This window comes from Scyliorhinus canicula, chromosome 2, assembly GCF_902713615.1.
Source record: "Scyliorhinus canicula chromosome 2, sScyCan1.1, whole genome shotgun sequence".
Classification (NCBI taxonomy): domain Eukaryota; kingdom Metazoa; phylum Chordata; class Chondrichthyes; order Carcharhiniformes; family Scyliorhinidae; genus Scyliorhinus; species Scyliorhinus canicula.
Window position 1 is genome coordinate 201,811,135 of NC_052147.1, and position 26,440 is coordinate 201,837,574.

Here is a 26,440-nt window from a genome sequence, read left to right on the forward strand (position 1 = left end):
GGAGTCTGCACGTCCTCCCCGTGTGTGCGTGGGTTTCCTCCGGGTGCTCCGGTTTCCTCCCACAGTCCAAAGATGTGCGGGTTAGATGGATTGGCCATGCTAAATTGCACGTAGTGTCCTAAAAACGTAAGGTTAAGGGGGGGTTGTTGGGTTACGGGTATAGGGTGGATACGTGGGTTTGAGTAGGGTGATCATTGCTCGGCACAACATCGAGGGCCGAATGGCCTGTTCTGTGCTGTACTGTTCTATGCTATGTTAACTTTTTGCTGTGGTAAACAAGTTGAATAATTAATAAAAATCTATAATATCCCCCTCAGGCTCAGAAATGAGATGTTATAGTCAAATGTTACAGAGCAGTAACTGTGATGTTGGCTGCAATTTACCGGCTGTTCACGACGGCAGGATCCTCCAGTCTTACCGACGGATGCCCCTGCCTCGGGTTTCCAGGCGACGAGGGGCCCATTCAGCGGGAAATCCCGTTGACAACAGCGGGATGAGAAGATCCCACTGGTGGGCCGCCTCTGCCGTTGTGGCGGGATGCACAAAAAATGCATGTGCTGTGAAAAGATATTTATATGCATAAAGATTCAATAATATTTATATAAATAATGTGGAAGTACAGACATTATATTGAAATTAATTGTCATTATATTCGCAACATTGTGTGTAGGAATTATTTGTATCAATTCCAATGGTTGTAGAATGCTGCATGTATCTAAAATTGGCTTTTATTAGTTCTATCCCTAACTTTCTGTGGGATTATTTTTTAGAAGAGCACTAATTCACAAGTCTTGGTTAAAGTTCTACTATTGTTCTATTAGGATGAAGTAAATCAAATTGTGGAAACAAACGTGCGTCTGAAACAGGTAATAAGGAAGAACAATTGTTTTCATTTGCTCATGTCTGTGTTTTAATAAGTGAAAATTTCTATTAAACACTTTGTACTGTCTTTAAAATGTAGTGATTTGTTAACTGGCAACATTTAAAGGTGGGAGGGATTATTAATTTAACATTTGTGAAATGCTTCTTCTTTAGCAATGGATTGATGTGAAGCTTCGCTGGAAACCAGCTGATTATGGTGGAATTAAAAAGATCAGGGTGCCTTCTTCTGACATTTGGCTCCCGGACATTGTATTGTACAATAAGTAAGTCAACACAGTCATATTTAACATTTATGGACCTAGATTAGAGACATTGACATCTTCAAAGCTTTACTTATCTTGATGACCCATTACTGGCATTTGTTCACAGTGTGGCCGATTTTAACTTTATTTCCCACAGGGTGGAAGATCCACCAAGCACAGAGAATTGACTGTGTTTCCATTTGGCAACCGTTGAGGGACAGGCAGAGCACAGGAAGGCAATGAGGGACATGGAGCTGCAAATTAACTGGGAGTGAGAGGGAAATAGCACTGCAATGGACAGGGGACTGAGAGGGACGGGGGCGGGGGGGTGGGGACTGAGAGAGACGGGGGGACTGAGAGGGACGGGTGGGGACTGAGAGGGACAGGGGGGACTGAGAGAGACGGGGGGACTGAGAGGGACAGGAGGACTGAGAGGGACAGAGGGGACTGAGAGGGACGGGTGGGGACTGAGAGGGACGGGGGGGGGGGGGACTGAGAGGGACGGGGGGGACTGTGAGGGACGGGGGGGTGGGGGGACTGAGAGGGACGGGGGGGACTGAGAGGGACGGGGGGGGGGACTGAGAGGGACGGGGGGACTGTGAGGGACAGGGGGGACTGTGAGGGACAGGGGGCTGTGAGGGACGGGGGGGGGGACTGAGAGGGATGGGGGGACTGAGAGAGACGGGGGGGACTGAGAGGGATGGGGGGGACTGAGAGGGACGGGGGGGAGGACTGAGAGGGACAGGGGGGACTGAGAGGGACGGGGGGACTGAGAGGGACAGGGAGGACTGAGAGGGACGGGGGGACTGAGAAGGACGGGGGGGGACTGAGAGGGACAGGGGGCTGTGAGGGGCGGGGGGGAGGACTGAGAGGGACAGGGGGGACTGAGAGGAACAGGGGGCTGTGAGGGGCGGGGGGGGGGACTGAAAACGGCGGGGGGACTGAGAGGGACAGGGGGACTGTGAGGGACGGGGGACTGTGAGGGACGGGGGGAATGTGAGGGACGGGGGTACTGTGAGGGATGGGGGGACTGAGAGCGGCAGTGGGCTGTGAGGGACAGTGGGGACTGTGAGGGGCGGGGGGGAGGACTGAGAGGGACAGGGGGGACTGAGAGGAACAGGGGGCTGTGAGGGGCGGGGGGACTGAAAGCGGTGGGGGGACTGAGAGGGACAGGGGACTGTGAGGGATGGGGGGACTGAGAGTGACAGGGGGGACTGAGAAGGATGGGGGGACTGTGAGGGATGGGGGGGACTGAGAGGGACGGGAGGGGTACGGGGAGGGGGGACTGAGAGGGACGGGGGGCTGTGAGGGGCGGGGGGACTGAGAGGGGCAGCTCACTTGGTGCCTTGATGGCCACATGCGGGTGCATTCTGTGCGGAGAACGCACATCCTCCCCGTGTCTGCGTGGGTTTCCCCCGGGTGCTCTGGTTTCCTCCCACAGTCCAAAGGTGTGCAGGTTAGGTGGATTGGCCATGATAAATTGCCCTTAGTGACCAAAAAGGTTAGGAGAGGTTATTGGGAGTGAGGGCTTAAGTGGGTTGGTGCAGACATGATGGGCCGAATGGCCTCCTTCTGCACTGTATGTTCTATGTTCAATCAATGATGCCCTGCACCTAGGGGAATCCAGTAAATCAGATGACTCCTATAGCACATCCATTTGAATTTGCATATACTGCCCTGCTTCTGCAAACAGGGCATCAGTAACCTGTGAGATGCAGTGGTGTGCTGCCACTTGCGAGGTGCTGCAAAGATCCACAGCTGATCCTTGGAAGGTGCCAGAAGTGAAGGGGCCCAAGGACATGGTAATTTTCATGGCTACTTGCAAGGCATGGCGAGCAGTTCTGTGAGGTGTGAGGTCTTCTGTGACAAGACAAAAATCTTACAGACAACTGCCTGGATAGGCACCATTTCCCACTGTACTGATTTTATGACGTGTCTTCGGCAGTACATCCTATGCTGCAGGTATGGCCTCTGTCATAACTTGGCTACAGAAAGGTAGTCAAACACATTGTTAAAGTTAAATCTTTGTTACTTCAGAAAACATTGAGGTAATAATACAGTTTGGCTTCAGGTACCAGCCGCAGCTAGATGGAACTATACACAAGCTCCTTGTGGCTATACTGAAAACCCGCGCAAGCCTGCGCTTCCGATGATGCCAAACGCACATGTGTACTTTTGTTAAAGACATCCATACGCATAACCAGATGGGAAGATGCTTATTAAAACACTCTTTTACAGCTTCTATTATTTTCATGTCCCTTATTCCTTCCCTTTACCCGCTTTGTGTTCCAACAAAGAAGAATACAGCATAGGAACAGGCCCTTCGGCCCTCCAAGTCTGTACTGGTCATGATACCACCCTTGGCCAAAAACCTCAGCACTTCCTAGTGCCATATCCCTCGATACCCATCCTATCCATATATTTGTCGAGATGCCTTTTGAATGCCGTTAATCTATCTGCTTCCACAACCTCTCCTGGCAAAGTTCCAGGCATTCACCACCCTCTGTGTAAAAACACCTGCCTTGCACATCTCCTCTAAACTTTGCCTTATTGACCTTAAACCTATAACCCCATGTGACCTCCGCACTTACCCCTATTGGGACCTAAACACCCTGCCCACTGTATCAAACTAGCTTATAGTTGGAACCGTACAAATTTAAAATTAATATCCAGTGTAGATTATGTTCTTTGTGTCCATTCTTGAATAATTCTTGATAACATGGAAATGAGCAAAAAACAGAATCTTCTTTCCAAATAACTAAAGTTCTCTAAAGGAGCTGTTCACGTGGACAATGGCATTAATCTAAATATTACTATTTACTTTAAACATGACAGTTGTTAGTAATAATTGTGTTTTTTGTCTTATAACAGCGCTGATGGTGATTTTGCCATTGTTCATATGACGAAGGTGCTTTTGGACTATACAGGAAAAGTAATTTGGACACCCCCGGCAATTTATAAAAGCTATTGTGAAATTATTGTTACATATTTCCCATTTGACCAACAAAATTGCAGCATTAAGCTGGGAATCTGGACATATGATGGTACAAGAGTTGCCATATTCCCGGTACGTGTCAATCTTCATTTAAAATTTTACCTTTTTACTGTAATATTTGGAAAAAGCAAAGCACCCACTTTGCATGTTAAATTTAATTCTTCTTCTGAAGGTATTAATTACACTGAGCTACAGACAAATTGGCACTGGCAGCCTTCCAAGACCCAGTCTAAGCGGCCATTGTTTAGGCACGGCTTAGTTGGAATTTCTCAAATTTGGACAATACAATCCAATCTACACCCATGGGCGGGATTCTCCAACCACCCCGCCGGGTCGGAGAATCGCCAGGGATCGGTGTGAATCCCGCCCCCGCCGTCCTCCTAATTCTCCAGCCCCCCAAAAATCGGCACGGCGTGAAGTCGCGCCGCCTGCCTCAGAGAATGGCGGGGTCTGGCGCGACTCAATGGGTGCCGGGGCTGGCCGAATTCTCCCGCCCGCGATGGGCCAAAGTCCCACCTGTCTTTTGGCGGTCCCGCCGGCGTAAATTGGAGTAGGTCCCTTACCAGCGAGACCTGGCGGCGCGGGCGGGCTCCGAGGTTCTTGGGGGGGCACGGCAGGGTATCAGGCCCTGGGAGGTGCCCCCACGGTGGCCTGGCCCGCGATCGGGGCCCACCGATCCGTGGGCGGGCCTGTGCCATGGGGGCACTCTATCCTTCCGCACCGGAGGCTGTACTGGTCCGCCATTCCCGGTGCGGAAACAAAGCCCTCTGCGAATGCGCAGGGATGATGTCAGCACGTTCTGCTGCTCCTGCGCATGCGCCAACTCGTGCCAGCCGGCGGAGGCCCTTTGGTGCCAGTTGGCATGGCGGCAAGCCCCTTGCCCGCCGGCCGGCAGGGCGCAAACCACTCCGGGGCGGGCCTAGCCCCTGAAGGTGTGGAGGATTCCGCACCTTTGGGGCAGGCCGACGCCGGAGTGGTTCCTGCCACTCCTTCCCGCTGGGACCCCGCACCCTGCCGGGTAGGGGAGAATCCTGCCCCTTATATCCAGAATGCTGACAAGCAGAGGCCATGGGATAATTATCTGGGCACATTGAATAGGAGGGAAGCCCATGTCAGTTAGAGAATCTGCCTAATTTTCTGTCATTGGATTTAAAAATCTAGCAATCTCAATTAGAGCATTGCTCCCTGTCAAATTTTCTTGTAATTGCTGCACCTAAGTAATCTAGTGGCTTCAGGCACAGGAATAGGAAAACCTACCACAATATATTTAACTTAGTCACAGATTTTACAACAAGAGAAACTAGCCTCTGGGAGTATGAAAATAGAGCTTAGATTTAAGTACGCTACACATGAAGGGATGGTGAATAGATTTAATCGATTGCCAAGGGAGATATGAGAGTTAATTGGATAAATACCTGGATGAAGTTTAATAGAGAGTGTGAGCAGTATCATGAGTTCTTATCACCGCCAGATACTGTATTGGCCATATAGATGGCACAGATTTTTTTCCAGTCTTTACATTCATATCTTCTTTCATACTTAATCAGCCTTAAAGATAAATGCTGCCAGTCCCAGAGGACCATAGGCTGCTCTCCCTTTTGAGAGGAAGAGGTGACTGGTGGTGATTTAACCTGAGGGTCACCACATCTCAGGCAAGGAGCAAGGTTGAGAAGATGAGCCTTCATGAATAACCTCAGCCAGTACAGGAATTGAACCTACACTGTTGGCGTCACTCACCAGCTGTCCAACCATCACATACCAGCTGTCCAACCAACTGAGCTAACCCATGATCATAACACAGTTTATATCAGCTATTTACATGTTTTAAATGATACTTTCAATATTTTAGTCACAACTCCTGGATCACATCTTGGATTTAAAAAATTTAGCATTTATAATTAATCAGGGCTAATTTTCTTCTTATATGCACTTGAGGGACTCTCAAATCCCAAGTACAAAAGGAAGGAAAATGAGCAGTGGTCTGTGATGTCTAATCTTTGATTCCTTTATATCACCTATGGATTTTTGGGATATTGCTTGAAGTAAGGGTTGGGGTTGGGCAGGAGGAGGGGGATCACAGCTGGCTCATCAGCCAATCTTTCCCCTTCAATGCCAGTAGTTCACTGATTTTAAGGGGTACCCAAAATAAATGGGAAATGGGGTTCAAGCCTGGCACTCAGACCCACTCCAGCAAGCACCCGTAGGTCCAAAAATTAAAATCTTAATAAGACATGAATCACAGGTGGAGGAATCATGGCTGCTGGCTATAGATTCAACCAGAAGGCTTCAAGGATAGTGACGAGTACAACTGTTACAGGTGTCACAAGCCTGCAAGAGTAGTGCATTCTCAATTTGTTTGCAGGTGTAAAATACAGGGGGTCAGAATGAATACACCTGAGTTCAAAACTTGGCATTTCCAAATTTGTAAAGGCTTGAATAAGAATAATTGATACGGAAAATTGCACATTTCCAATTACAGTGCACAACTTCAAGCAGTGGGAAATATTGAATGCAATATTCTGTTGTAGTTAAGAAGATATTGTCATAGTGGTGCTTTAATACAGAGCCTCGAACTAAGTTTCAACAACCTCAAATTAATTTTCTCTATTACAGTTTCCCATTGTCCATTGGAGGAAGCTGGATAGGTGTAAATATATAAAACAAGGGACAAATTCTTCACTGGTCTCAGGTCTGGGATGTGACCTGGAGAAGAACTGCAGAATATATTTACCTAAATCTGTGAATATTGTGGGTGAAACCTCTGCTTTCTGGCACTAGAATTTACAAAGCTCATGGAGGGCCTCTAGTGGCTAAGAAACTGCATTGTTATTACACAATATTATAAACTGAAAGCTCCAATTTTGTCCCACCACCCTTCCCCTCATTTTTCACCGTCCCATAGATTCTCTTTTAGAAAGTAATAAAGGGCAAAAAGCATATTGTTTTGACAATACCAATAGACAATTAACTTTTCCCATGACTCTAAGATCAAGCCTATATGGAAAGGTAATCAGATGTTCTATTGGGGGGGGGGGGGGGGGCAGGGTGATACAGTGGTTTGCACAGTTGCTTCACAGCTTCAGGGTCCCAGGTTCAATTCCCGGCTTGGGTCACTGTCTGTGGAGTTTGTAATTTCTCCCTGTGTCTGCGTGGGTTTCCTCCGGGTGCTCCAGTTTCCTCCCATAGTCCAAAGATGTGCAGGTTAGGTGGATTGGCCATGCTAAATTGCCCTTAGGGTCCAAAAAGGTTAGGTGGGGTTTCTGGGATAGAGTGAAGGTGTGGGCTTGGGTAGGGTGCTCTTTCCAAGGGCCAGTGCGGACTCGGTGGACTGAATGGCCTCCTTCTGCATTGTAAATTCTATGATTCAAGATCAGAGTTAAAATAAAAACAATGGTTTCTTGGGTAATCTTGAATAAAAAGAGTTTGTGCACATCTTGACCCTAAGTAATTCAGTCACATGACTCTGGATGTAATCTCCTACCATGCAATGATTCTGTGTGATGCTGTGTGATGCACAAAGTTGAGTGATTATTTTGGGAATATATCCAAAGATGTGCGGGTTAGGTGGATTGGTCATGCTAAATTGCCCGTAGTGTTCTAATAAAAGTAAGGTTAGGGGGGGGGGTTGTTGGGTTACGGGTATAGGGTGGATACGTGGATTTGAGTAGGGTGATCATGGCTCGGCACAACATTGAGGGCCGAAGGGCCTGTTCTGTGCTGTACTGTTCTATGTTCTATGTTCTATCCCAGGTTGTGTTACGGGACAATCTTAATAAGCTCTGCAGTCATGAAATATACCCCATATAATGCATTTGGTCATGTTGCTGTCATAAATATCAATATAATTCAATATAGTTCGCTGGATTAGAAATAAACATCAGTATTTCTACCATTTAACTTAATACTATCATTTTTATTAATCATATGTTATCATTTTGGGCAATATAAACATTTATAATTTTTTAATTGTAATTGTGATAACCCCATTTGTATAGTTACTTTATAATTAATTAAATTACTGAACCTGTACATTCCCTCATTTAGAAAGGCTAATCCAATCCATCATCATAATACTTTTCTTTTATAAAGTTTGGCATTTCACCCAATGCACTACTTTGTGGCTCTCGAGCTCCTTAATATACGTGAAACATTTATGTTATGCTGTGGTTTCACTGGATTTATGGTTTCAGTTCAGGTTAGCGTGAGAGTGCTAAAGAACATAGGTGAAATTAACTGCCTTTTGGAACTTGCATGCTACATGCTCTTTAGTGCAAATTGAAATTGATTTTTACAAAATTACACCATCTATGCTGAAGGAATTGAGTAATTTATTGGGCCAGTCAGAGAAATAGATTTAACAAGAATAACAGGTTTACCTAGATTCAAAGCACCACATTTTAACACAAGTTTAAACTAGCAAGCTTATCAAAGTTATCTTGGGACTTTGAAGCATGCAAAGTAAAAAATATTTAACAGAATTCAACATGCTGGATTAAATAAAAGCGTTTAAAAATGGCTGGCATTCCATCTAGTCAATCAAGCCTATCCCACACAGTAATGATGCCTTGAGCATTCTTGGGGGAGAAAACAAACAGGAAAAGCACACGGTCAATTGAGGAAAAAAATATTGAAATTCCTCTCAACCTCCTTAAGTAACCAAAACAAGTGAAGAGAGCATATTGGCTGCATGTATTACTTGTTATTTTAGAAACTGTTGTGTCTGCCTCTGCCAGGGACTGATCCAGTTCTCTTTTGAAGGTATACAGAGTGTCATCACTCACTGCCTAAGCCAGCAACTCATTCCCTAGTGCTTCAACCCACTGGGAGAAGAACAGTCAAACATCTCATCTATCTCTAACCTTATTGGCACAACTCCTGATCTTCCCCAAACTATCATTCGTCACACAATCTGGCTCTTTAATTATTTAAAAGACCACTATCAAATCACTCTGAAGCCTGTGTATCTCTAAGTAAATTAAATAAGCTTTTTAAAGCTATCTAAGAGTGTATAAACTTGGAAGCACTTTTCTGGCCCTTGTTCTGAGTCTTTTGAAAGTCTTCAGCCACCATACGAGGGGTATCAAAACTGTATGGAAGCTTCTAAATATGATATAAGACCATAAGACATAGGAGTGGAAGTAAGGCCATTCGGCCCATCGAGTCCACTCCACCATTCAATCATGGTTGATTTCAACTCCATTTACCCGCTCTCTCCCCATAGCCCTTAATTCCTCGAGAAATCAAGAATTTATCAATTTCTGTCTTAAAGACACTCAACGTCCCGGCCTCCACCGCCCTCTGTGGCAATGAATTCCACAGACCTACCACTCTCTGGCTGAAGAAATTTCTCCTCATCTCTGCTCTAAAGTTACTCCCTTTTATTCTAAGGCTGTGCCCCCGCGTCCTAGTCTCCCCTGCTAATGGAAAAAACTTCCCTACATCCATCCTATCCAAGCCATTCATTATCTTGTAAGTTTCTATTAGATCTCCTCTCAACCTCCTAAACTCCAATGAATATAATCCCACGATCCTCAGACGTTCATCGTATGTTAGGCCTACGATTCCTGGGATCATCCGTGTGAATCTCCGCTGGACTCGCTCCAGTGCCAGTATGTCCTTCCTGAGATGTGGGGCCCAAAATTGCTCACAGTATTCTAAATGGGGCCTAACTAGTGTTTTATAAAGCCTCAGAAGTACATCCCTGCTTTTATATTCCAAGCCTCTTGAGATAAATGACAACATTACATTTGCTTTCTTAATTACGGACTCAACCTGCAAGTTTACCTTTAGAGAATCCTGGACTAGGACTCCCAAGTCCCTTTGCACTTTAGCATTATGAATTTTGTCACCGTTTAGAAAATAGTCCATGCCTCTATTCTTTATTCCAAAGTGCAAGACCTCGCACTTGCCCACGTTGAATTTCATCAGCCACTTCTTGGACCATTCTCCTAAACTGTCTAAATCTTTCTGCAGCCTCCCCACCTCCTCAATACTACCTGCCACTCCACCTATCTTTGTATCATCGGCAAACTTGGCCAGAATGCCCCCAGTCCCGTCATCTAGATCGTTAATATATAAAGAGAACAGCTGTGGCCCCAACACTGAACCCTGCGGGACACCACTTGTCACCGGTTGCCATTCCGAAAAAGAACCTTTTATCCCAACTCTCTGCCTTCTGATGGCCGCCAATCGTCAATCCATGTTAGTACCTTGCCTCGAATACCGTAGGCCCTTATTTTACTCAGCAGTCTCCCGTGAGGCACCTTGTCAAAGGCCTTTTGGAAGTCAAGATAGATAACATCCATTGGCTCTCCTTGGTCTAACCTATTTGTTATCTCTTCAAAGAACTCTAACAGGTTTGTCAGGCACAACCTCCCCTTACTAAATCCATGCTGACTTGTCCTAATCCGACCCTGCACTTCCAAGAATTTAGAAATCTCATCCTTAACGATGGATTCTAGAATTTTGCCAACAACCGAGGTTAGGCTAATTGGCCTATAATTTTCCATCTTTTTTCTTGTTCCCTTCTTGAACAGGGGGGTTACAATAGCGATTTTCCAATCCTCTGGGACTTTCCCTGATTCCAGTGACTTTTGAAAGATCATAACTAACGCCTCCACTATTTCTTCAGCTATCCCCTTTAGAACTCTAGGATGTAGCCCATCTGGGCCCGGAGATTTATCAATTTTCAGACCTTTTAGTTTATAACCAAGGCTTTGCTTCATACTTTATAATTCTTTCCTCAACTGATTTCAGTTCTGTTCCATGTGGATGTAATTATACCTGGTGTTGGTTTTCTCAAACACATAACACTGTATTTGACAACGATTGACCCTGTTTTCCAGTATTTCTGCTTCACAGTCTGAACTTGCATATAATTTTTTAGCATCCATAAACTTTCAGACCAGTCCCTACGTTATTTGAGAAGATAGTCACAAGGTTCTTTTTTTTAAACAGACAATTTTATTGAGGTATTTTTGGCATTGTAAACAGTAACAATATGCATTAGTGTGCAGATACCAATTACAAAAACATAGTGCAAATAACCGTACCACTCTCGCAAATCTCAGGATGATTTTAATGATTCTTTTAAAGAAGGACCGCGGAACGAAAATAGGGAGACACTGAAAAATAAACAGGAATCACGGGAGGATTCGTCACCTTCACCGTCTGTACTGTCCCTGCTAGTGACAGCAGGAGTGCATTCCAACTCCGAAACTCGCTCCTCATTTGCTCCACCAGCCTAGACAAGTTCAGCATCTTACCCCAGTCACGTGCCACTTGTATCCCTAAATACCTAAAACTTTCCCCAACCAGCCTAGACGGTAGCTCCCTCAGCCTATTCTCCTGACCCACCGCCTGCACCACAAACATCTCGCTTTTTGCCATGTTCAACTTGTAGTCCGAAAACCGGCCAAATTCACCTAGGATTTCGATAATCCCGTCCATCCCTCCCGCTGGATCTGACACATACAAAAGCAGGTCATCCGCGTAGAGCGAGACCTTGTGTTCTATCCCCCCCCGACCATTCCCTTCCATCCCCTTGCCGATCTCAGAGCAATTGCCAGCGGTTCTACGGCCAACGCAAACAGCAGTGGAGAGAGGGGGCATCCCTGTCTTGTCCCGCGGTGTAGTCTAAAATACTCAGATGTTGTCCTGTTCATCCTTACACTAGCCTCCGGGGGGGCCTGATATAGCAGTTTAACCCAGTCCACAAAGCCTTCTCCAAACCCAAACTGTCCCAGCACCTCCCATAAATAGTCCCACTCCACCCGGTCAAAAGCCTTTTCGGTATCCATTGCCACCACTACCTCCATCATAATCACATTGAGTAGCCTTCTTAGATTGGCTACCAGCTGCCTGCCCTTAACAAACCCCGTTTGGTCCGCCACAATCACGTCCGGTAAGCAGTCTTCAATTCTGGCCACCAGGATCTTGGCCAGCAGTTTAGTGTCCACGTTAATCAGGGAGATTGGCCTATAGGACCCACAAACTTCCGGATCCTTATCCCGTTTTAATATCAGCGAGATGGTGGCTTGCGGCATCGTCGGGGGTAGCACCCCATTGTCCTTCGCCTCGTTAAACACCCTAACCAGCACCGGCCCCAGTATACCCACAAACTATTTGTAGAACTCCACTGGATACCTGTCCGGCCCTGGGGCTTTACCCGACTGCATGACCTTCAGGCCCCTCATTACTTCTTCAGCTCTAATCGGGGCCCCCAGCCCCTCTACCATCCCCTGCCCACCTTTGGGAAGGTCAGCCCATCTAAGAAGCGCCTCATCCCCTCCGGCCCCGTGGGGGACTCCGAGGTATACAGCTTACTGTAGAAGTCCCTGAATACCCTGTTCAGTCCTGCCGGGTCTCCAACACGGTTCCCTGCCCCGCCCACTACCGTCCCCATTTCCCTGGCCGCCTCCCTCTTCCTAAGTTGCTGTGCAAGCATTCTGCTGGCTTTCTCCCCATACTCATACACCGCGTCCCTGGCGTTTCTGAGCTGCTCTATGGCCTTCCCAGTGGATAGCGCCCCCAGCTCCGCCTGCAGTCTCCGTCGTTCCCTAAGTAGCTCTGCCCTCAGGGGAGTCCGCATATTCCCTATCTGTCCGTGTCATCTCCTGCACCAGTCTGTCCATCTCCGCCCTGTCCGTTCTGTCCCTATGGGCTCGGATTGAGATCAGTTCCCCTCTCACCACCGCCTTCAGCGCCTCCCACAGCACCCCTGCTGAGACTTCCCCTGTATCTTTGACCTGCAGGTAGTCCTGCATGCATTTCCCCACCCTCTCACACACCCTCTCATCTGCCAACAATCCCACCTCTAACCTCCATTGTGGGCGCTGGTAACTTTCTTTGCAGACCTGCAGGTCAACCCAATGTGGAGCATGGTCCGAAATAGTGATCGCCGAATATTCTGTATACCTCAACCCCTCCAAAAAGTCCCTACTCATAATAAAGTAGTCAATATGAGAATAAACCTTGTTAATATGTGAATAGAACGAGAACTCCTTCCCCGTAGTCCGGCTGATTCTCCAGGGGTCTACACCCCCCCCCCCCCCCCCCCCCCACCCCCCATTTGTTCCATGAACCCTCTCAGTTCCCTTGCCATTGCCGGGACCCTGCCCGTTCTGGAGCACGACCGGTTGAGGTCAGGGTTGAGGACTGTATTAAAGTCCCCACACATAATCAACTTGTGCGAATCCAAGTCGGGGATTTTCTCCAGCAACCTTTTGATGAAATCTACATCATCCCAGTTTGGAGCGTAAACATTCACTAGGACCACCATCACCCCCTCAAGCTTGCCCCGGACCATGAGAAATCTACAACCCCCATCCGCAACTGTGCTGTCCGCCTCAAATTTAACCCGTTTGTTAATCATGATCGTGTCCCCTCTGGTCTTAGCGTCAAGCCCCGAATGGAAGACCTGGCTAACCCAGCCCTTTCGTAATCTAATCTGGTCCGCCACTTTCAAATGTGTCTCCTGCAGCAACATTACATCCGCCTTCAGGGCCCGTAAGTGCGCGAACACACGTGCCCTCTTGACCGGCCCGTTTAATCCTCTAACATTCCAGGTGATCAGCCTGGTTGGAGGGCACCCTACCCCCCCCCCCCCCCCAATGCGCCCCCCCCCCCCCCCAACGCCGATCAGCCAACCCCTTCTTGGGCCCACCCCCTGCCCATGTTCTACGCCTCCCCGGTCCGCCTCTTGGCAGCTCCCACCCCCGACCTCTTCCATTACCTGGTTCAGTTCCCTCCCTCATCAGTAGATCATCTTCCCCCCGTCCCTCCCCCCCCCCCCCCCCCAGCAACAGCCCCTTGCAACCTAACCCCTGCCATATACTGGCTGTATACACGCCCCCCCACCTCGCTCCCATTGACTAGCTGAAAGTAGCTAGCCTGGGGGCTCTCAACTCCGGTGCCACCATGTCTCCCACCTATTGTCCCACCCCGGCTCCCCCCCCCCCCCCCCCCCCCCCCCCCCCCCCCCCCCCATCAACACCACCTCCCCAGAACAGCCCTGTTCGAGCAATCGCTCTGGGACCGAGACAGAGAGAAAACAAAGAACAAAGCTCGCCCCAACCATAGTGCAATTCAAACTGTGTAATGCGGTGGCCGCTACCACCCACCCCCCTCCCAACATTCCCTGAAAAAAAAAGCAAAAAGAACCCGAACAGCCCCCCAGCACCCAACAACTTAAACTTTAACTATAACTTTGGCTTTAACTTTAAAACTTTCAAACAGGTAAACACAAGTACAAGAACACCCCCAATTTTAAATAAAAGAGCATGCCGAACAACATCGCTAACACGAAGGGCAATCTGCGAACAAATGCAAACCTCCCTTAATACACTCTAACTTGAGTCCATGGGTCCTCAGTTCGGCACCAGTCCATGCCCCTTAGCGAAGTCCATTGCTTCCTCTGGGTCGTCAAAATAATGTTGCTATTCCCGGTATGTGACCCAAAGCCGCGCTGGGAAAAGTAGCCCAAACTTGACCTTCTTTTTAAACAGGATCTCTTTAATTTGTCTATAGGCTGCCCTCCTTCTAGCTCAGATCCTGGTAGATGCGCAGGACACTGTTGTTCCATGAGCAGCTCTTCGTGCTCTTGGCCCACTGTAGAACCCGCTCCTTGTCCACTAACCTATGGAACCTGACCACCATCGCTCAGGGGGGGCCCCCCCTCGTGGCTGCCTCGCCTGCACTCTGTGTGCCCTGCCCAGCTCCAATAGACGCGGGAAGAAATCATCTCCCACCAGCTTCTGCAGCATGTCTGCCAGATATGCGGTGGCATCCATTCCCACGGCCCCCTCCGGGAGCCCAATGATTCTCAGATTCTGCCGGCGAGACCTGTTTTCCAGGTCCTCCAAGCTTGTCCATCAGCCTTGATTGCTGCTCCTTCAACTTACTAATTTTCACGTCCGCTACCGTTTGGAAATCCGCCTGCTCTTCCACTGTCTTCTCCAGTGCCTGGACCTTCTTATCCTGAGCATCCAGCCTCTGGTCAAGTCGCTCCACCGCTTTCTGGAGCGGTACCAAATTATCCCGCTTCAGTGCAGCGAAGCTGATAGTCACAAGGTTCTTGGTTCAACTTCCATTCCAGGGTTTACGTACAAAATCCGAGACGGACTTGATTGCAAAACTGAAGGAGCACTGTCTTTCAGATAAAACATTAAACTGAGGCCCCATTTGTCCACTGAAGTGAAGATAAAATATTTCTCGGTCCCCGATAACTAAATATAGACAATATGCACTGTGATGCCCTCATCCATTAACCTAGTAATCTCTTATTCTGGTAAATTAGTGAAACATACCTCCTTTTCCAGAAGCTGTGCTGAGCGTCTCTGATGATTCCTTCTGTGTCCATGTGAAAGATTTCTGGGATTTGACGTGTAAAAACCTTCTAATTCAAATTTCTACGATTCAAATTCTTAATTTCTAACATTAGGGTTCTCAGTTGTGCAGAAGGAACATTTGTTATGATCCTATCAAGCATCTTACCGACAACTGACATCAGACTAATGGGCCTGAAGTCCTTGGGATCTGACTTGTCAACTTTTTGAAAACTGGAACTTCAGAAACAAGGGAATAATGACTTTAAAATAAAGTACATGTACCATCTTTGTGATAAAATTCAATTGTCAATTTAACATAACAAATTACAATGTTATGATTCCTATTCAGGAAAATGACCGTCCAGATTTGAGTATCTTCATGGAGAGTGGAGAGTGGGTAATGAAAGATTATCGTGGATGGAAACACTGGGTGTATTATACCTGCTGTCCAGACACTCCTTACCTGGATATCACCTATCACTTTGTCATGCAGCGCTTACCTCTTTATTTTGTTGTGAATGTCATCATCCCTTGTCTGCTCTTTTCCTTTTTAACTGGATTGGTATTTTATTTGCCAACTGATTCAGGTACGAAAATAATATTTGAATATATTTTGCAATTTGTTATCGCCGAGACAAATTCTTTCTATTTGAATGTAAAATGAAATTAGAGATTGCTCCAACTGCGCTATTTGTAGAAAAGTACACTTCTACTTAGTTACATACTCTTTCCCTTTGCATTCTCTATTAATTTTCTCTTCTCCTCAGCCAGGTTAGTTTCTCGGGTGTTCAAATCTATCTCTTAAATTCTTCCTCCAACAGTTTATTATGTTTTAGATTTTGTATGGAACAGCCCTAAACCTCAGCATATACATATATAAATACATATAATATGAGTTCATTTTGTATTGATTCACTAACTTCCTATCAAACACCTTACTTATGTCTCCAGTATTGTTCAACTCTCATAATTACTCTGTCTCCTTCACTTATTTTACAATTATTTCCTTTCTGGGTCTCATATGTACTTTGGATTCACCTCTGTATTCCATCTTTATCCACCTTACATTGACTCATACATGGTCTCTAAATATCCCCCATGCACTCATTCCCTCTCAGTGCACAGTACACAATGCACTGGTTCAGCACAGGGCTAAATCACTGGCTTTTAAAGCAGACCAAGGCAGGCCAGCAGCACGGTTCAATTCCCGTACCAGCCTCCCCGAACAGGCGCCGGAATGCGGCGACTAGGGGCTTTCCACAGTAACTTCATTTGAAGCCTACTTGTGACAATAAGCGATTTTCATTTTTTTTTCATTTCATTCATTTGTGAAACCTGTCCATCCAACATATCCCTTTGCACTTCACTGTGACAGAATACAACCAAACCATCACATGAGCAATCAACAGTTGACAAAATTACCATGTTTTCAAATCATTAAATACTAAACATTAAAAGCAAAAATAAACTTCAAATGCTGAAAATCTAAAAACTGAAAGATGACTGACCTTTTCCCAGAATCCTCTGTTTGTCTTCCAGAACATTGATATTACCCAACTGCTAGTAGGCTACTGCTTAATATTTCAGATGTGATTTTATCCTGTCCACCATCACAGTTAGGTTTTCTCACTCTCGGTTGTCAGCTTGTCGGCCACCTGTTGTTCAGTTGAGAAAAGGGTGCTCAGCAGTAGAAAATAATCTCTAATTTCAGCTCTAAATAGTTCATAATGATAAAGCTTTTCCTGGTTCATATCATTTTTACAGCGTTGACTTCTGATTTTCTTGCAGGTGAGAAGATGACTTTGAGTATTTCGGTTTTGCTGTCTCTGACTGTGTTCCTTTTGGTTATTGTTGAGCTGATCCCTTCAACTTCCAGTGCTGTGCCTTTAATTGGCAAATACATGCTCTTCACAATGATTTTTGTCATCAGTTCAATCATTATTACTGTTGTCGTAATTAATACCCACCATCGCTCTCCAAGTACACATACGATGCCACAATGGGTACGAAAGGTGAGATATACATCATTTGTTTCATTATTTTTGAAAAATAATCAAAAAGTCAAAAGAAATATTTAAGGTAATCAGAAGACCAGGTCAAATTGCTGATCGTTATGTAGAATTTCTTAACAGGAAGCATAGATATCCCAAACTGGAACATCGCTAATAATAAGGCAACCAGATAAACAGCAGGTGGGGCAAGCGTTTGCACCAGTTTTTAAAAATTGATTATGACAGAATTAAGGTCCATCTGGTTTCAATAATCAACATTTCAACATTGTTGCTCCAGTTATGTGATCCTGGCAATATCAGTGCTGTGAGCACTGGTTAGCTTCTGAGGCAGCAAGACTAACCTCACTGTTTCTAGGGAGATCTGCCCCTTACTAGTATCATGAAGGTCTCTGCATGTGTCCACCACAGGTCAGGGGAAAGTGGCTTCCATATTGATTAAACATCTGTATTTGCTATGGTGATTGGAGAAAATGAGGGACAAATTCTGTTTTTTGATGATGCTGCTTCAGGAGTACTGCTGTAGAAGATGTCCTGCTGTAGGAGCTGCAAAGTATGGAGGCTGCCTAAACTTTGTACTGGAGGGTAATATTCTGTGGAAGCACAATTGCAAGCAGACTGGTTGGAGGCTATAAGAATGAGTGCAGACTATATGGACCTGTATTCCTGGGAGGATATATACAAGGAGCTTTTAAGTATCAGGAAGAGTGCCAAGTGTGTTATATTACTGGGTTCAAGTAATGTTGTTACTAACTAGATGATGTTGAAGAACACTCGAGTCTTCGAAGTAAACTGAAAGAATTTATTAAGTAACGATAAAACTAATAAATAAGTATGCAAGGAATAAACAGAATTTCTGTGCTGGTTTTGTCTGGGCTGGAGGGACAAGGAGATACAAAAGTCTGAGAACACGCACAAACAGACTCAAAAACAGCTTCTTACCCACTGTTACCAGACTTCTAACCGACCCTCTTATGGACTGACCTCATTAATACTACACCCCTGTACGCTTCACCCGATGCCAGTGTTATCTAGTTACATTGTGTACCTTGTGTTGCCCTATTATGTATTTTCTTGTATTTCCTTTTCTTTTCATGTACTTAATGATCTGTTGAGCTGCTCGCAGAAAAATACTTTTCACTGTACCTTGGTACACATGACAATAAACAAACAAACAAATTTAACACACCTATACACCTCTAAGGAGATCACACTGGCAACACTTGATATGAAAAAATGAAATGAAAATGAAAATCCCTTATTGTCATGAGTAGGCTTCAATGAAGTTACTGTGAAAAGCCCCCAGTTGCCACATTCCGGCGCCTGTTTGGGGAGGCTGGTACGAGATATGAATTTATGGCAGGAGTAAAAAAATCCTGGATTTATCTTGTGCCTTTCACAACCACAAGATATCCTAAGGCGCGGTAGCACAGTGGTTAGCAATGTTGTTTTACAGCACCGGGGTTCCAGGTTTGATTCCCGGCTTGGGTCATTATCTGTGCGGAGTCTGGACGTTATCCCTGTGTTTGCGTGGGTTTCCTCCGGGTGCTCCAGTTTCCTCCCACAAGTCCCGAAAGATGTGGGGCGCGATTCTCCGCTGCCCAGGCCGGGTGGGAGAATCGCGGGAGGGCCGCTCTGGCACCCCCCACGATTCTCCCACCCCCCCCAAAATGGCGTCGCGTTTTGCGACACACCGCTCGGAGAATCGCGCGTCGCCGTTTTTCACGGCGACCTACGATTCTCCGGCCCAAATGGGCCGAGCGGCCTGCCGTTCCCGACCTGTTCACGCCGGCGGCAACCACACCTGGTCGCTGCCGGCGTGAACAGCGCGCCAAAGGTGAGTTTGGGGCTTGTGGGGGGCGGAGAGAGGATTGAGCACCACGGCCGTGCTCAGGAGGGGACTGGCCCGCGATTGGTGCCCACCGATCGTCGGGCCGGCGTCTCCAAGAGACGCGCTCTTTCCCCTCCGCCGCCCCACAAGATCAAGCCGCCACGTTTTGTGGGGCAGCGGAAGGGAAGACAGCAACCACGCATGCACGGGTTGGCGCCGGCCAACCTGCGCATGTGCGGCTGACGTCATTAGGCGCCGCCGGCCGCGTGATTCCCGGCGGCCGAGTTTCCCGCAACGCCGCTCCTAGCCTCCCCGGGGGGGGGGGGGGGGAGAATAGGGGGCGAGGAGTGGCCTCCGACGCCGGAGTGAAACACTCCGGGTTTCACGACGGCGTTGGCCGTTGCGGAGAATTCCGCCCGTGGTGTTAGTAATTTGGACATTCTGAATTCTCCCTGTGTGTACCCGAACAGGCGCCGGAATGTGACGACTAGGAGCTTTTCACAGTAACTTCATTGCAGTGTTAATGTAAGCCTACTCGTGACAATAAAGATTATTATTATTGAAGCACTATGCAACTAGTGAAACATGGCAGCTGATTTCTGCACAGCAAGCTCCCACAAATAGCAAAGCCATAATGACTGCTTTTTGTGAGATTGATTGAGGGATAAATGATGGCTATTGACACCAGAGATAATTCCAATGTTCTTATTCAAAGGAAGTGAGTCCTTAACATATCATCCAAATGACATTGCAAATTCTGGGACTTGGACCCTGAACCTTCTCATGAAGATATGTGAGTGCTACTAACTAAGCAATGGCTAACACTTAAGAGGGGAGAAAACCTTTGATGATGGAATGCCTGTTTCTGTGTCGTATTTTCTATGAGTTATGGTCCATTAAGAGCTACTGCCTGATTGGATTTTACGCTCCCCAGCTAAATATAGGAGGTTTTCCTGTGTCAAAATCTATTCAAGCAGATGCTGATCGTAAAATACTGCATCATTATCCTCAGCATTGGTCTATTTTTGCTAAGATTACTAAATTGGAGCTAATATGCCTGGAAGATATAAATGATTAAAAACGTGTATTCATGCAGTTGGGAAAATCCTTGGGACTTCAACTGAAATTCACTTAATGAGAAAATATTTTGTTCTGAGTTATGAGCAAGCTTCTCGTATGTCTGTGGTGCAGCCTAATCTTGGGAAGCCAGGCACCATTGTTACTGTGCCTAGAGTTTACGATTTACTTCAATGAAACTCAATAAAATCCTGAAAAGGGCTAAGAAACTAAAATCATTTGTTCGGTGGATATCAGGAAACTTTGGCTTCCCAGTGAAAGTTAAGTACTGTGCAGTTATTTTATGGATGGTGTCAACTTGGCTGTGTGTATATAAACTCAATTTATAGTTCAGCATAAAATATATGGGGCTGGATTCTACATTCCTGAGACTAAGTGTGATGTTGAGGCAAGATTTGTGGACTTTCATGGCAGTAAAACTGGGACCAAATCTGGACCGATTCAGCGACGGTGGAGGGGTCGGCGCCACAATGGAACACAATCAATTTCTATGAAAAAGAGCACGGGATTCACCGGGTCCGTGATTGACACTCAGGAGGCTGACATCATTTTGGTCACACCCGGGTGCCCATTGTGCAAGTCCCTTAGTTTCAGCTCCTGTCCTTTTTCCGGGACAATCACACGCGTCCCCCACAAGAGGATGCCGTCTTCCACGCTGAGTTCGGACAGCTTGGAGGAAAATGCCCGCAACTCGCCTGGGAGCTGTCTATGCTGCCCACCGTACAGGACTATGTGCTGAACCTTTGACCTTTGACAGGACTGGCTCCGTCTGGGTCCACTCACGGATCTGTGATGCCGTGACAGGCAAGGAGTCCATAAAATTTAGGGTTGCAACCACCTCACCGGTCGTGGGGGTCGACATGGGGCCGGTCGATAAAGGCAATCGACTCAGTGCGTTGGCATTCGCTGTCTGGGTTCCTGGTTTGTGCTCCAGGGAATACTCGTAGGCAGTGAGCAATAAGGCCAGCGCTGGATCTGTGCGGAAGCAATGGGCGGTATTGGCTTATCCTCTCGGAAAAGTCCCAGTAGAGGCTTATGATCAGTCAGGATAGTGGTGGAAGTGTTTCACCGCAAAGACCACCACCAGGCCCTCCTTCTCAATTTGCGCGTACTTCTTTTCCGTTGCAGTCAATGTGCGGGAGGCGAAAGCAATCGGTTGCTTGTCCCCGTTCTCCATCTTGTTGACAAGACGGCCTCAATACCATACGGGGATGCATCACGCGTGATGAGCAAAGGCTTTCCAGGATCATAGTGGGTTAGTAACCCAGACGATGACAATTGTTGTTTTACCCGCCAGAAAGTGTTTTTTTGCGGCTGACCCCAAACCCAGGTGTGATTCTTCTTTAGCAGAAGGTGCAACGGGGCGAGTTCATTTCCAGATTGGGGAGGAACTTCCCGTAATCGTTTACGAGGCCGAGAAAAGAACGAAGATGCGAAATGTCAGTCGGGGCGGGGGCTTGTTGAATTGCGCGCACCTTCTCTGCGACGGGGTGCAAACCTTCGCGGTTCACCCGGTAACCCAGGTAGACTACTTCCTTCACCTGAAAGGCGCACTTTGTGCGACGTAAATGGACTCCAGCCTCTGAAAAGCATCTAAGGACAGCCTCCAAATTTTCCAAATGTTCCTGTCCCTGTAATCAAAACCTCGTCTAGGTAGACAGCGACACACGGCAAACCTCTCAAGATGCCCTCCATGACGCGTTGAAAAATAGCACAGGCAGAGGATACCCCAAAGGGCAACCGTGTATATTCATACAGGTGTGTATTAATAGTTCCATATGGCCGGAAGGCAGGGTCCAGCTCCAACTGTAGGTAGGTGTGACTCATATCTAATTTCAGGAATGAGAGTCGCTTGCAAGCTTCGTGTAGAGATCCTCTGTGTGAGGCATTGGATATCAGTCGAGCCGGGAAGCTGTGTTCACTGTAAGTTTATAGTCGCCGCATAAGGGAACTGTGGCATCTGGCTTCATTACAGACCATATGTAACTATTAACGCATCCGTTGTGCGTACTGGTTCCAACTTTCCAGCGCAGCATCAAAGACATCCAAACGTCCATACAGAGGCATGGTGTAATAGAAAACAACTTCCAACCTGTATCCAACAAAAATTCAGGGAGGTGGCTTCCGCAGCGTAGACAGCTATCCACTTTAACCCTCGTCGCCAGTTTTTGAGGGCCACGAAGAATCCAGCACGAGTTGAAGGATAGAAAGAAATAGCATTTATTTACAATAACATATATATACACAACAGCAGCAGTAACTCCCTTGCTGCTCACTCCTCTCTTGCTGATTCCAAACTGGCCAGCTTTATTTATGCAGATGATTTCTCCCCCCCCCCAGCCCCCCTCATTGAGGAAGCTCATACTCCCAAAGGATTGTGGGATTGCCGTTAGTCCCCAGCCAGTGGGTAAACAGGCAGGTTATAACACCCACAATACTGCGACTCTCCAAGTCACTGACATCTGTACCTTTGTTGCCAGTTACCTTGCACCTTGCCGCATTGGTTGCCATGCCTTGCATGACTATAAAATTCATTGCGGCTTTGAATCTCTTTGCTTCTGGCTCCTTCTGAGAATCAGCTGCAGACTTTGGTGGCATCTCGCAAGCAGCTGCGCAGTCTTTTTGTCATTAAATTTTGGTCCAATCTGTTCAGCTAGCTCTACTGCTTTCCTCCATTTTCAACTTCTTACGAAGCCAAATCTCCCCCTATACTCTCAGCTCGGTTCTGTAGTTTCCCCCCCACCTCCCCTCATAAGCACTCTGATCTAATCTTGTCCATGAACCCTACCCAATGTTCCCTTGGTAGCATTTTCATCGGACTGCTGACCATCCAACCTCTTTCCAATCTAAATAATGTTTCGAATAATTCCTTCTCATCGTGAACTACCACCCTCCCTTTCAAAACTCCCAAAGAATGTAAAATGCAGCCTTGACCCTCTGTTCTTGCAAACTAACACCCGTCTCCCACCTCCATCCTCCCTTTCTAATATCTTTGAAAATGTTGTTGCCTAAACCTATGCCCACCTTGCTCGGAAGTCCCTGTTTGAGTTTCTGAAATCAGATTTCTGCCCATGCCGCAGTGCAGAAACAGGCTTAACTAAAATCACAAGAAACATCCTCTGTAACTATGGTGCTTCACCCTTCATCACCTTGTCTGCAGTCTTTGACACTGCTCTGTTCCAACATTTCTCTCTGGTCTCCATCTCAGTGAGGCTGCCCTTGGTTTCACCTTTACCTATCTGATCTTAACCAAATTAGCTTCAGCAATTATTGATGTTCCTGTCCCCATACAGGAGTGTCCACAGGAGTGCCCCAAGGACTTTTCTTCTTCCACATCTACATGTTGCCTCTTGGTGTGCACAGATATGGCACCAGCTTCCACGTGCACACTGATGATGCTAAGCTTCATTTCTTCATAGGGATTTGAAGTTCAATTTCCAGGACGTAGCTGTGTGCAATCCTGGAGAAAAATCATCAGGTCACTTGAAAATATTTTTTATGCTATTCTCTTTGCACATACTTCTTTACCTGATATGAAAATAATGAAAATTGTGAAGAAAAGGTTGTTGGGCTGACAAATTGAAAATTGCGAAGAAAAGGTTGTTTGTCTGACAAGAATCATTCAATTGGTCAATGACACTTTTTGCTTTCCATTTGGTGCAAGAAGGCAGTGTGTCGCAAGAATTGATGCGATAGCCAACTAATGGCTTGGACGTGGGGACAATTCATGGGTCAAATCCTCCAGAAATACATTTAATGACATTTGTCAACCCTATTTCTTCATCATTTCATAGATCATAGAATAGAACAGTACAGCACAGAACAGGCCCTTTGGCCCTCGATGTTGTGCCGAGCAATGATCACCCTACTTAAACCCACGTAACCCGTATCCCAACAATCCCCCCATTAACCTTACACTACGGGCAATTTAGAACGGCCAATCCACCTAACCCGCACATCTTTGGACTGTGGGAGGAAACCGGAGCACCCGGAGGAAACCCACGCACACACAGGGAGGACATGCAGACTCCACACAGACAGTGACCCAGCCGGGAATTGAACCTGGAACCCTGGAGCTGTGAAGCATTGATGCTAACCACCATGCTACCGTGAGGCCCCAATGTCAATGTCACTGTCCCTCCATTGTCGCTATGTTGTCAAACTGCTTGTCCAATATTCAGTCTTGGATGAATCTCAACTTTCTTCAGTTAAATATTGGAAGATTAAAGCCATCAACTTTGTTCCCCCACCACAAATTCTAAACACTCGCCACCAGTTACCTTCCTGGACACATATTTAACTTTAATGACACTGTTTACAATCTCAGCATCTGGTGTCCTGTTCATGTTGAGTTTTAAGCTCGAGATGCTCTCTATCACAATGACTATCCACATGCACCTCCATTCCACTGCCTCAGTTTTTCGTATAAAGATGCACAAATGCAAGTTGTTGTTGTCCTTGCTCACCTACATTTGCTGCTTGTCCTCCAAATTTAAAGTTCTCATCATTATCTTTAAATTCCCTAATAGTGTTGCCATTCCCTTCCTTTGTAATCACCTCCAGTCTACACCTTTGCTCAAACTTGTCATGGCTCTGATGGTGATGTATGTGTACCTCTCTTTGTTTCACCATGCTGTTGGCAAGCATTCTTTCAGTCACTTAGGTCCCAGGCTCTGGAATTCTCTCTCTAAGCTCTGCAATGTCCTGTCCTTCTTTGAGAATCTTTTTCAATTCACCTTTTGGTCACTCCTAATATATATTTTTTTGTTGCTTGCTGTCCATTTCTTCAATCATCCATCCAACAGTGCTTCATAGATTTATTTTTTTACAGTTAATAGATTATTTAATCCCAAATTATTGTAGTAAAATGAGTTGTAACATTGTAAACTTTCAAAGGATGGTTTCATTCATTACAAGATATGTATTTTCTAGTCTGTCGCTTTGTTTTGCAGGTTTTTATTGAGACTATACCTACTGTCATGTTTTTCTCAACGATGAAACGAGTAACCAAGGAGAAGCCAGAGAAAAGGATATTTACTGAGGAGATTGATATCTCTGACATTTCTGGAAAACAAGCATCAGGAAACATTATTTTCCAAACACCTCTAACGAAAAATCCAGATGTCAAAAGTGCGATTGAGGGAATCAAGTATATTGCAGAGCACATGAAGTCTGATCAGGAAGCAAACAATGTAGGCATTTTACATTCATTATTTACATTTTTAATTTATATTTACAATAATCGAATAATCTTTATCCAGTTCTAAAATTTTGCAATATGCTAAAATTTGAAACGATTCTGAACATTGGCTTTTGCAAAGTATTTGAACTAATTAGACCTCCACCCCTGCCACAGCACTGAAATAGCCCCAGTGAAGGTCACAAATGAAATCCTAGTGAGCATGATGCACTATTCCTCATCTTTTTTGAGCTGTCAGCAAACTATGACATGGTTGTCTTCACCATCCTCCTCCAATGCCTCTCTTCTGTTGTCCAGCTGAATGAACTGTGATTGCCTTATTTAATTCTTATATTCCAGCCATAGACATAGAATCTCTTCTGATGGCTTCTCTTTCCTGTCCCAAACCGTTACTTCTGGAGTCTCTCACAGATCCATGCTTCGGCTCAGCTCATCCTATTTTTCATTATATGCCGTTCCTTGGCGACGTCATCGAAAACATCATGGCAGCTTCCACATGTATCCTAACGACACACAGGTCTACCTCACCTCCATTTTTCTTAACCCATCCACTACCTCTTTGCTGTTAGGTGTGTGTCCAATACCAAGCACTGGATAAGCCGAAATCTACGACAGTAAATGTTAGAAAATCTAAATTGCCCCAACTACAATCTCCAATCCAGACATTCTTTGTTCATCTCCATCTCTGACCACTGTCTTCGACTGTTCACAACCTGTGGTAAACAACTGTAATGTATAATATGTGTATTGGAGTAACTAGCCACTGTATTATGTGTAATGTGGTAAACCACTGCCAATGGCTCCGCCTCCCCTCGGGCCGGTATAAAGGTGGCTGGTCTCCACCTCTGATCCAGTTCAGGATCAGAGGTCAGGAGGC

General features: G+C 46.2%; 1 protein-coding gene across 2 annotated transcripts in view; it reads left to right on the forward strand.

The window, feature by feature from the left end:
- Positions 1–26,440, forward strand: part of chrna1 (cholinergic receptor, nicotinic, alpha 1 (muscle)) — a 54,934-nt gene that overhangs the window by 18,774 nt on the left and 9,720 nt on the right. Inside the window, exons 3-8 of one of the 2 annotated variants that reach the window (XM_038789368.1) lie at positions 822–866; positions 1,036–1,145; positions 3,996–4,191; positions 15,796–16,033; positions 17,235–17,458; positions 25,316–25,555. In XM_038789368.1, the coding sequence (XP_038645296.1) occupies positions 822–866; positions 1,036–1,145; positions 3,996–4,191; positions 15,796–16,033; positions 17,235–17,458; positions 25,316–25,555 (1,053 nt within the window). Of the gene's footprint in view, positions 1–821; positions 867–1,035; positions 1,146–2,937; positions 3,087–3,995; positions 4,192–15,795; positions 16,034–17,234; positions 17,459–25,315; positions 25,556–26,440 lie in introns of those variants that run through there. The other variant, XM_038789369.1, reaches the window with a different exon arrangement.